The sequence below is a fragment of the Pholcus phalangioides genome, unplaced genomic scaffold (genome assembly GCF_987345545.1).
Source record: "Pholcus phalangioides strain wild (caught in Gottingen) unplaced genomic scaffold, Ppha-v1.0 ptg000010l_1, whole genome shotgun sequence".
NCBI lineage: Eukaryota > Metazoa > Arthropoda > Arachnida > Araneae > Pholcidae > Pholcus > Pholcus phalangioides.
In genome coordinates this window covers 22,579,418-22,592,340 of record NW_028301603.1, presented here as the reverse complement: position 1 = coordinate 22,592,340, position 12,923 = coordinate 22,579,418, and the positions used below count along the sequence as shown (strand labels likewise).

Below are 12,923 nucleotides of genomic sequence, written 5' to 3'. Positions count from 1 at the left end.
GAAGTAGTTATTTGTTATTACAACATCCTGTTTAAGATTTCACGATTGATTCCGAGACCAACTAGTTTTAGCTTCTAAAGTAGTAAAAGCAAGAAGTAATCGAATGAGTGTGTGCAAAATAGAGTGATTGTGACAATGTATGGCCGATATTTAGAAGGAAAACTTCCAGCCGTACGTGTCTAGACAAGCCAATCGGCTTCAAGGTAATTTCATTTACATATCGTGATCGCAGGCCGGAAACATCATGATCGACCTTGATCGTCGCCACATGACCACCGCTGCCGGTTAAAAACAACCAAAAGTAACATTTATGTTTTTAAGTGATGATGACTTCAGACTTTTACGTCTGGGGCCCATAGATACGTTACAAGTGTCTACCCATCTTCAAGTCCTCAGCGAAGACCAGGCCCGTCATTTAGGGGGGGGGGGGGGCAGGGGCTCCCCTGGCTTTCGAAAATACACTAAAAGTGGTATAATAAATATAATATATACATACATTGAGTACATGTGCTTTGCCGCCCCCCCCCCAGAAAAAGTTGAAATAACAGCCCTGGCAAAGACCTCGGGAGAGATCCACATGACGGGATGAATCTGGTGGCAGGTTCTTGGCGAGTGACCCAGTGGCACGATGCTGCAAGGACTTGAATGGTGAAGACAAGAAGGATGGAAAAGGAAGAGGTAGGAGAACAGTTCGATGGAGATGATGGCCCAGGTGAAAGTTAGCGTGGAGTCCAGTATCGCCGCTGTCAACACATCCATAGCTGCTGTCAAGGAGGATATTGCCCACTTGAAACAAGATATCACCACGGTCATCGGCGACATGAAGAAGCATGGACTTTCTTCAGAAATTCATACAATGAAAGTTGATTTGTACAATGACAGTTGCGTACAATGAAAGAACAGAACTTCGTCCTAATTGGAGGTTGTCACAACAAAGTCCGTCAGCGGAAAGTGATGGCCATTCCAGAAGCAAGAATCTCTGACGGGAGCATGGACGATACTGGGATCGAAACAGCTCTCTTGAGAAGGCAGGAAGCCGTAAGAGAAGGATCCAGCATCGTAAGAGAGCATCACTAAGAGATTCCTGCGCCTTATCAAGTAGACCATGCCCACGGAACTGCCATCGTTGCCTCAAGTTAGAAGGGAAATACGAGCCTGCCGACCCTATTGTGAGACAGCTAAAGTCTCAGGACTTGAGTGACGATCCTTGGAGTGACGAGAACACTTAAAAAGCACAACTGGAAGATCCGGACATACGAGTGGTCATACACTGGAAGGAATCCACTGGGAATCGACCAACATGGCAAGATGTCACCTCTTCCAGTACGACCACAAAGAGATATTGGGCCCTCTGGGATTCCTTGGAGATGAGAAACAGCATGCTCTATCATCATTGGAAGTTAGGCTGGAAAGAGACTTTCAGATAGCAACTCATCATACCCAGAGGCTGTGTGGAAGAAGTTTTGAAAGGGTCGCACGGAAGCGTGACTGATGGACATTTCATCATCACCAGAATGCTACGGAGGATTTGTGTGCTATTCTATTGGTACCGATGACACCTGTGATGCCCGAAAAAGACCTCCAAAGTGAACTGCTGCCCGACTTAAATGCTACAATGTTGGTGCATCATTCGACAGAATCGCCTTGGGCATCCTAGGACCGTTACCTGAAACCCGTGATAGTAACAAGTATATACTTGTAGTGATGGACTGTTCAAGTGTCCGGAAGCATTTCCTTTTCTCAATGAGGAGGCTGAGACGCTGGCACAAGTGTTGGTATAGAATTGGGTATCTCGATTCGAAGTCTCCATGCTGATCTATTCCGATTAGGGAAGTAACTTTACATCAGCGGTGTTCCTTCAGATGTGCAAACTTCTGGGAATGGAAAAGATGTGTTCTACTCCGCTTCATCTGGAATCCGATGGGATGGTGGAGGGATTCAACAAGACCATCCTGAATCACTTCTCATTTTTTGTGTCGAAGTACCAATACAATTGGGACTTGAAGTTACTGCTGCTCTTGCTGGCCTAAAGGAGTGCCGTCAACGAGAGCACTGGATTCTCAACTGTAGAAAAGGGGGTAATGTGTTATGAAGGGCAAAATTTGAAGAGACTGAACGCATGCAAGGTACACGTGGCATGCAATTGTTAGAATAGGAGGACAAGATCCTAAATGGACTCTGAGAATAGAATTCGAAGAGACAATACTTTTGGAAGGCTACTCTAGTTTTAGTAGTATGTTTAGTTAATGTAAATAAAGATGATTATTTGTTCTTGAATCCTCGTTCCTGTGAGTGTCTACCCATCTTCAAGTCCTTTGCAAAGAATCCAGGAGAGATCCACCCAACGGGATGAATCTGGTGACAGAGGTTTGGCGAAGGACCCGACTGCAGCAACAACATTTTTATGGGGGTGGGCCATAGATGGTTAAGTCTGTAGATGTCATATAAAGCGAGTAGAAAACAAAATCTATTTTATTATTACGATCACCATACTATATTACCATGTCTATATAACAACTCATTCCATTCCAAAATATTTTATTATTGATGAATGAAATTCGCATGTAGGGATTATGCACTGCAGTATATTATACAGCCACTGCGCGATCATGTGGGGATCGTGCTGGACTCTTGTCTTGTATCTAGGTTCGAACCCCATCAACGACATAGTGGTTGTTGATGACCGAAGTTGGTTTTTTGCGGTTTTTCCAGCTTCAAGGCTCGAATGCGAGCTAGTCCCCCATTTGAAAAAGTATCTCCACATAGAGCAGGCAGACCTACACCACAATACTGACATAACATGAAAATCCAAGCATTTCCATCTTTATTTCAGAAAATGGAAGACAGATAGCATAACACACATTCTGGCATGTGCCAATTTGTTAGAAATTCTGTAGAAGTTTTATATGAGATAGATGTACAGTCAAGTAGTAGTATATTATACACAACATTTTTTCTCAAAGTAACAAAAATTCACATATATCCCATACATAACTTTGCATAATACTCTGCCACTGATTTATATGCAGGAAATTACAGTAAGTAAAAATTTTCAAGCCATTCCAATATAAGGTATACTTTTGTATCTCCCTTTGATGCCCTTACAGTGCAGGTCACACTGTATATATGTATGGAGTTTTCTCTTTTTCACCGAATTATAACCAAAGCATAAATGCCTCAAATTGAATATTTTTCCTCTTTTTCATTTCAGGTTCAGCATCGCATATCAGGATCATTATAGTATCACCTCTTTTTGATGGTAAAAGTTTGGTTCAGGTGAGATGTTTTGCTTGTTTCTATTCAACCGCAACATATACTATTTCGATTAAATTACAGAAAAACAAAGATACTAGATATCTGAAAATAATGTATTCCATTTATTGCAATACAAAATGTCAGTAACGTAATATTTCAAAGTTCATTTTGTGTACCTGCATATGAAAGCTATAAAAATAATTCTCAGGCTGGGATTACATTATAAAAGTGGTATAAATGTTCTTTTATAAAACTTGAAAAATACAACCAATAAGCTTATCAGTTACATTCGAGCAAATGTCACAGATAATCTTATTGGTTGCATTTTTCAAGTTTTACACAAGTTTTAGAAAAGTAGTTTTATAAAACATGAAAAATTCAACCAATAAGCGTATCGGTTACATTTGACCGAGTAAAAACAAAATAAATTTGGATTCTGGGTGTTAAGAAAAAATAAATTTTCATGATAAAATTTCCCCGACTTTTCCAGTGAAATTTTTAAAAAGTTCCAGGTAGTTTTTTAATCAAAAATTTAATATAAATGAATTATAAAAAACTAACTATACTAATTGCAAAATTAATTATAATAATTATTCTTATCATGTACCATCATGATCGTAGCTTATTAATTATTGCGTTTTTTAAACACTCATTTATGCTTTTCAAATACACTTAATGTGGAAAATCGGAACACAATCAAGAAATGCAAGATTTTCCTTTTTTGCAATGTCACTATCTGAAAATTACCTTAAAAATTTCTTCAACATCCTTGAATTATTATAGGATGAGTGGGACATCACTAGTTTCAACACCCACAAGATTTAAGCCTTCACTTTGATTTCATTTGATATAAGCTCGCGGGCCACCAACTTATGTAATTTTGTGTCATTTAATAGAAGGGGTGTCAATGGGGTCCTGTGTTGAACAGGGAGAAAAATAATTAGACATTTATTTACTCTGAAGTTATTAACATTATTTTTCAATTTTGATTAGCTATGAAATATCTTTTTCGTTAATCCCGAAAAAGTTTTTGATTAATTACTGATTAAATTAATTAATTCTGAGATTAGTTTCAATCTGAAATCACTTAAAATGATATTGTAATTATTTATTTTGGCAATTCTGAAATTATTTTCCTTTTCACTGCATTATACGTACCTTGAAATCATTTCTTTCACTAACTATGCAATTATTGATTGTGAAATAATTTTATCAGAAATTATGAAAATATTTCTCTCTCATTGAGTTTTTTTTTCACTTATTCGGGAATTATTAACTTGAAAAATTCTAAAATGATTTCTTTCAATAATTCTGAATTTTCATCAATTTGCTCTGGAATTATTTCTTAAATAAATTCTAGAACTATTTATTTCATTTATTCTAGAACTATTTATTTCATTTATTCTAGAATTATTTCTTTCATAAATTCCGAAATTACATGTAGTTACATGTTATGAAAAAAGAAAGAAATGCTGCAGTATTTTTTTTTTCTTCTTTCATAAATTTGGTAATTATATTTTTCATTGATTCCGAAATTATTTCTTTAATTTTCTGGAATAAATCATTTTTCAATATTTTCAACCATTTTCTGAAAATGATTGATGTGTTACGACAAAAATCTCCAAGGGCCAAATGTGGCCCATGTGCCACACGTTGAAGATCCCAGGTATAACCGAAAAGCTAATACAGTACTTACAAGGCCATAGCGAGGGAGGGGGGGAAGAAAATTACTCAAAAGGTGGAAGAGATGGCCAAATCTGTTGTTCGATCTTCAGCCCCCCTCCTTGGAACAAAATTTTTGGTTACAGGCCTGAGCATTTACCACAGCAGTTTCTTTTTTTACTACATCTTTTACTCTGAAAACTACAGTTTTTCCCTCCTCTTCATTTCTGATCACTTTATTATAACAGTAACTACTAGGAAGATCCTCCATTGTGATTAATGCGATTTGGCTCTGAGAAGGGCCTTTTGTTAAATTAATAAAATTAAGTGTAAGATTAAAATTTAAAGGAGGATTAAAAAATCGAAAAGGGAGAAAAAAGTGAAAAATATATGAAGAATGATGCATAGCATGAAAAGTAAAACTAGCTAAGCAAAGAGGAAACTAGCAAAGCAAAAGGAAAGTAGCCAAACAGCCAGCGCTCCAGCAACCTTTTGTTTTGACCAATCTGGGTGCAGAATCTGGACTCTCAAACATTTTGTCTGTAGATGTGGTGAACTTGCATCCGCCATGCTCACGTCACGTGGGCATGTGTTGAAACACTGTGGAAATCTGAAAAGGTACGTTCTAATTTATGTGAGGCAGAGTTAAAAACAATAATAAGTAAGTGTATTTTTCTCCAAATCCAATCATACCTGTTAAACACTAAATTTATCAAATAGTTTTTTAATTATTGTATGTCCCCCCTCCCGTAAAGAAAACACTATATCAGCATCGTCATTTCAACTTCAATGTTTATTATCTGTGGCATTTGATTTAACAACATCGCACAAACGCACTCACTATATCGATGTAGCAATATCATTCAAGCTCACTCACTATATAGGTGTAGTCCAATGCAACAACATTGCTCAAGTGCACTCACTATATCGGCAATATCAATGTAAAAACATCGTGTGGGGGGGGGGGGTTGGTGCATGATCTTGGCTTTTCTATGGGAAAAATCTCCTTCCTTTAAAGAACGTTTACAAATTTTTTATTCACTTTAGGCACTCAGTCTTTTTCTCAAATACTATATGGATATTTTTATACAATTTAACGAGAGCATTTAGGATTTTAATTGTTAGTTATTTTTTCTCTAACTAGATAATTAATAATGTCTCTAATCTTTTAAACAACATGCAACTTTTTCAAAAATCACTAACATTTACCTATATTTTTGTGCCATGATTTTTAAAGTATGTATCACCATGGTGTTGAGCAGGGTCATAGCGTGCCTTTTCAGGGGCCCCAGGGCAGACTTTTCTTTCAGGGCCTTTCTTGAAAAGGTTGTTATTATACAAAATATGTGTCAATTTTTTGAGGGTTCCCATTTGGCTCGGGGGCAGTGTCCCGGTTGCCCAAACCTAGTTATGGCCCTGGTATTGAGAGAAACAAAGTTTCAAGACATTTGAATGAATGGTGTTCAAAAAAATGTTCCTTTTAACTAACAAAAAACTTAGAGAAAGAAACATTTTAGTGGAAAACATTATCATATATAATGCCTGTCAGCAGTTTGTATCAAACTATTTTTAAAATATTTCTAGTATAGGCAGAACAAAAACTTGAACAGAGTTAGATGAGAAAAGATCACGGTATTTGAAAATTGAAAAATGTGTTTTTCGGAAAATATGCGTGCACCAACCCCTTCATACTCGTTATATCGGCATCGTCATTTCAACTCTGATGTTGTTACATCAGATTCCACCAATATTAGACATTGAAATTAATGATGCATACATGAAATGTAGATGGCAGCACTGAAAAAAAAATCAAACACAACACTACATATGCACTGACTGTTAGGTACACACACAGTTACAGTTCTGGCACAACTCACTAGGTAGTCAATCGCCCATAGATGATGATAGACCTGAGTTGTGCTCGGTGTGGAAGAAAAAGTCCTAGTATGATGTTTCTGTCTGGGTGTATACAGTCAAACCTCGTTAGTGCGTCACCCGGTTAACACGCCACTCTGCTTACCGGGTCACTTTTTGGAAGTCCCAATTATCCTCAGGCAGGAATTGGCACAGCTATGGCTTACTCCGTTTAACGAGTCACTCCGCTTACTAAGTCATATTTTTGCTCTCCCAAGAGTGACTCATTAACAAGGTTTGACTGTACTTGAGATCTTATTCTACTGGATCACCTAACAGGGATGGGTGGTTCTCTTATCTGATTCTGGTTCCAGGGCTGTAACTCTATCTCCAGGGTGCTACTCTAGTGAATCCTACAGGATGCACTCAAGCCAAGGTATTTACAGATGTTCAACTGACTTTTTGAAGTGGAAGGCATTGTCTTTAAGTCTTGGGCATAAAGTTGCATAATGAAGAGGCGTGCTTATGGCCAAACATGTACATTTATCACTGAGGATTGATTTGAACCTGTAAAAATTAGACAGAAACTGGCCATGACCTGTTATGAACATATAACGAAATTTCATGTTACCACTTATGGTTCTATGCTGCAACATGTTGCAGGAATCCATGATTGTCCTGGCTTTGTGTTATCATCCCACCTCTGCTGCCATTTATTCAGTAGATCCTCCCAAAGGATTGTTTTGGCGTGCGATGTGGAAGGCAGCAGATCATCTCTAATGATTCCGCCTTCTGTAACTTCCTTCGCTGTGGTATCCGCCAATTCATTGTCCCATTAGCCTGTATGTGCTTTTACCCAGGAAAGGCTTATTCTGGTATGATTGCAGTGAAATTTTCTTATTGTCCTGGCCATTTCATGACTTGACTGAGGATTAGAGACTGCTTGTCCGATTTTATTAGGGCAGCTTCTTCATGTAAAGAAGCACCCAAGATTGCATTTTAGATGGAAAAAAGCTCAGCCTCAAACGTGCCATTATCCATCCATTGGCTTGACTGACCATCAGGCTAGTACTTGTTGTTTATCTTTTGTCTTAACATACGTCTCATACATCTGTTTGGATAGGAGGAAGAGGAGAAGCCAGAGTAGTCAAGGATAGATTTGATTGGCACACGCTTACAGAGAAGTTGATTGAAGGTAGCAATTTTTGAGTCTGACGAATGTCTTCTGGACGTAATCAAACTATGTGGTGCAGTGATTGGACCAGTCCGGCTTCAGATTTAGTTACTATCAATTAATAAAAAGTGTCTATGAAAATCCCTGAAGAGAATCCCTGATCAAATTTTATCAAGAACTATTCTCAATTATGATGATTATGTGACTTATAACCTGTGATTTATAATTTTGATTTACTTACCTCAATTACCATTTTTCGATCATAAATTTTATACTTGTTTTCTGGCAATGTGCATAATGGCACCTTCCCATGTATTTGTATCTTGTTTAAGCTTTATAAATGGTTAGGTTCCCCAGAGGCACCCGAGTCTCCTGGGACAATGTGCTTATATCACCGAGTGTGACAGAGCCTGGGTGTCTCCAGGGCCGGTCTTAGACCTAGTTGCGCCCGGTGCAAAAACAGTGGTCAGCGCCTCCCCCCCCCCCCAGGTGCAGATCCAGAGTGTACTGTACCGTACAATACGGGACAGATTCATTCTACCATATTATCAGACTCTGTTTGTGGTGATCGTCCCCATCGCTCAACCCTCCTCTCTTGGTTGGATATTAAGGGACAAAGAAGTCGGAAAAGCTTTCTTCCTAAAATGGGGTTATCACCATTTAACTTGTAAACAAGCATAAAAACCCAACTTGTTTGATTTAAAAACATTAAAAAAAGGTCACACATTTATGCAGGGTACTCATCACAAAGGATCTAGGCCTATCTTCTTCATACTTATTTTAATTGAATTATATGGTAAAATAAGTATAGTTTCACGCGTAAGGGTTAAACTGATAATAAGAGTGGTTAAATGAAAGTAATATTTTCGTATGATTACTTTCATATTTATAAAACTCATGTGAACTTCATTTAAAATTATCCCTTACAGACCCATTACTAAGAAACGGAAGGGGCAGGCAAACACCAGCTAAAGCACCGGGCTCTGCAACTTGGGCAGGCCCGTAACTATTCCGGAGCAACTTGGACGGTGACCCGAGCGGAATGGGAGGGGGGGGGGGGCACTTGTAACTCCTTTTTCTGAGCATAACCATTTCAAGAAAAGTCTGCCCCCGAGAAAGCACGCTACGGACCTGGGGAAGGGGCAGGGCCATCTTAAGAGCATCATGGGCCCCCTAGCCAAGTGGTTTTTCTGATGCCCTGCCTAGTAAATTCTAGAAAATTTTAACTGCATCTCATTTTCGTGAGGTCCCTCTACTTGTGAGTCCATGCGTTAAAACGGCACTGAGAAGGGGTTATTTTTCTCTCTAGATTTTTTTTTTTAACCTCAGGGACTTTGGCTAAAATTTCATGTTTTAATAAACTGGCACACTATTTAATTAATAGATCTATTTGGTGAGACATATCATCGCTCTTCCACCTAGTACCTTACCAAGGGGTAAAACAATGTCGTGAAGCATATTTTAGGGACAACGATCCCAATGGAATAAAGCAATATATATTTTGCACCTCACTTTTTTTTAAGTTTAAAAAACAGAATGAGGGGGGGGTCCATGATTGTAGAATCTTAGGGGCGGCTCGAGACAAAATCTCTACCCGAGTGGGACCCTTTTATGTCCCTGACTTCCCCTAATTAAAAAAACTTTTGTTTCAATCTTTTCGTTTTGATGGGTTCAAAGGAACAGCGATATTTTATGTCATAACATATCATGTTGAATTTTTTTCTGCCCTATTACCTTGGATTTGGCGCTCCTCCTAGAGCGGGTAGAAATCATTTTTCCATTTTTCGCCCTTCTCATGTTTCGGCGCCCCCTACTCATTTAGCACTTGGTGCAATTGCACCGGTCGCACTGCCCTAAGACTGCTCCTGGGTGTCTCTCAGTATCTATCACTATAATTCTAAACCACTACTACTTTAAAAAAAATTTTGATTTATTGTTTTTTGTTTTTAATATCAGTACATGGATGCCTACTAGATATTCTCGATCTTAACGATTTCCAAGGCATCGTCAGCCATTACCGGACTCAAAAGAGTTGCCACTCTTAGTGATGAGCCTGCTAGTAATTCTAGGCATTCTAGCAACGACGTGACTTTGTTTACTTAACGTTTATCTGCAACCATTTATCAGGGGACGATCTTGGTTGCCAAAATCCCTGTTTAATTATTATTGGATTCTATTAACAACCATGTGCCAAACACAATAACAGAGAGATTGATTGTATATCATGTGATAACATTGAAGCTTTTTCATCTGTAATTTTATATTTTGAAGTTTTTTTTAATTGTTTTCTCTGATTAAATATGTCTTCAAAAAAATAAAATATACAACTGCTTTTAAGAGTTTGTATGCCCATCACTGATAGCATGCAGGATGATTATATTCTTCGCAGGGCCTGCGGGGGTTGGAGAGACTTTTCCTTAATTTCTTTAAAAATAAAAATTCAGAATTTTTTTTGATTGGTTCTGTGTTCCCCCCCCCCCCCTCAGGAGAATCTTCGGATTTCTGGATTCCAGAAGTTGGCACATCTACTTGTTCAATGTCTAGGTTTCACATGCATACAGTCGGACCAGCCATACATAGCATCTAAGGAGCCTCATTTCTAGTTTCATGCTTAGGTTCCTCCTTAAGATGTCCTTACATTTCCAAAAGGAGGATTTCTTTTGTCCCATACAGATTCTAAAATTGGTAGTAAAATAATTAAAGTGGAAAAGTGTGAAAAAATACAAAAAAAAAAACCCATATCTCTGTCATCAACATCCAGTCCCTGATTCACAGCAATTCGTTAGGGAAATCCCTAGAGGAGCTTTTACAAGTTTCATATGTTGTTGAGTAGTAGTGTGAAATCATTGATGGGATAGAGATATGAAGAGAGAATATTCTGATAATATTCTTCTGGATGTAAAAATTGAAGAATAATCAAGAATATTCATTTTTCTTTCATTCAATTAAAAAAATTACCAATTTTATTTATAAAACAAAGATTTTAAATTGAAAGCTTAAAAAGTTATTTTAAAATTAGATAAATTTTTGGAAGTTAGTTCAAAGCAAGGAGTACAACCAAAGTTGATTGACAGTGGAAGCTATTCTTATAATCACCTTCATTCTAAAGAGATGTAATTTTCTTCAATGTACATACACTTAAATTTTGTATCACTCATATTTATTTGCAAGTTATGCAATTCAGTCATACTGATTTCATTTTCTTGCTTTCAAAGTTGCTTTGCACACACACACACACATTGTGAGCTAAAAACTTCAATATTACCAGTCTTCTTGACGGGGAGGGAGATGGGAACGGAGAATATTCTCTGGAAGGGCTACTATTATAAATTACTGGAGAATATTTAAAAATAATAATTATTATTCTCACATTATTTGTAATAGTCGTTCCGGAGAATATTCTCAAGTTATGTACAGAGATTATTTATTATAATACATGTTATTACAAATATTCTGAAGAAATTAATTATTATAATACATGCTATTACAAATATTCTGAAGAAATTTATTATTATAATACATGTTATTACAAATATTCTGAAGAAATTTATTATTATAATACATGTTATTACAAATATTCTGAAGAACTTTATTATTATAATACATGTTATTACAAATATTCTCTGGAAGGACTATCATAAATAACTTGAGAATAAATCTTATATTCGATAAGAATATTCTCCAGTAATTTGTAATAGTAGTCCTTCTGGAGAATGTTATATATAACTATACAGCTCAATATGTCCACCTTGGGATGCATGGCATATTTCTATACGGTAATCAATTTCCTTTTAATTCTCACTCTAATTTCTTTTCTATCTCTTCTGAGAAAATGGTTTATCCTCTTGTTTTTTTTTGCTGCCTCTGTATGAGGGGGCAATTCAAATATGTCAGGATGGGGGAGTTGGGGTTCTACCTGTGGGTTATATGGAAGGCAGTTGGATGGGATGAAACAACTCCTCAGTAGTATATATTTTTGCTTATAGAATTCTCCTCCTTGCTACACACAGTTAACAGACATTACAAGGCACCACGAATGGGTAAAATTGAGAGAATTGTTTTTTCTGAATTTTTTTAGTAAGAGATGGGTTGAAAATGTATAATGTTCGGAAAGAGCTATAGGCATTTTTGACAATGTGAAATTCATATAGAAAAAGTCTGTTTGAGGTAAGCTTGCTACCTCTGTTGGCCTGGCAGTAAAAGATACTCCATTAAGTGTGAGATGAGTTTTTTATGACTGCCCCCCCCATAGTGCAAGTCATTTCTAAAAAGATTTCAAAGCTCCAAACATTTTGCTCTTTTTTTGTTTGAGGCTTTTTTCAAGATCTCGTGAAAACTTATTGCAAGACCGAAATCTGATAAATTAGAGGCTGGAGCTTTTACTTTCTCTAAAAAAATTCTTGAAATTGATCGGGATTGGGAAGCCATCCCTGATTTTAATTTTCCTGAATAATCAGTCAACATGTTTTGTTTTTAATCTCACACCCTTTAAATGCTCTTTCACACCCCTAATTAAGAACCACTAATTCTAGGATTTGTGACTGATGTTACCCAATAGCATTAGATTTCCTTCTGTATTTTTAAGACATGCAGAAGCATAAACAATGTTTACGAATCTCTGCAAAGAGCTAGAAATAAAAGTTTGCTTTATTTATCAAAAATTATGACACTGGCATTGAACAGTAAAATGTAAATAAATCCCTTTGAAAAAGATGGAAACCGCAGTAAAACCATCCAGTTCACCTGGACTTATTTACATTGGACCTTGCAACTTATACATTTTGCACTGTGATTTTGAAAGTGGTCTCAAACGAGCGTCATTCTTATAAAAACTTGCTGCATGCCTTCGTAATTTGCTATGCACTGAGGAAGAGAGTTTACACACTGGACTCTGGAAGACTCCTTAAAAAAAAATAATAATAATATAACATTGTAAGGAGAGACAGGATAGAATTATCTGTGGTTGCAAGTACACTGT

General features: G+C 37.0%; 1 protein-coding gene across 1 annotated transcript in view; it reads left to right on the top strand.

Annotated features, from left to right (window-relative positions):
* LOC149081134 (uncharacterized) overlaps positions 1–12,923 on the top strand; it is a 109,405-nt gene that overhangs the window by 69,257 nt on the left and 27,225 nt on the right. The window contains exon 5 of the mRNA XM_089238293.1: positions 3,212–3,276. Coding sequence (XP_089094419.1) covers positions 3,212–3,276 — 65 coding nt within the window. The remainder of the gene's footprint in view (positions 1–3,211; positions 3,277–12,923) is intronic.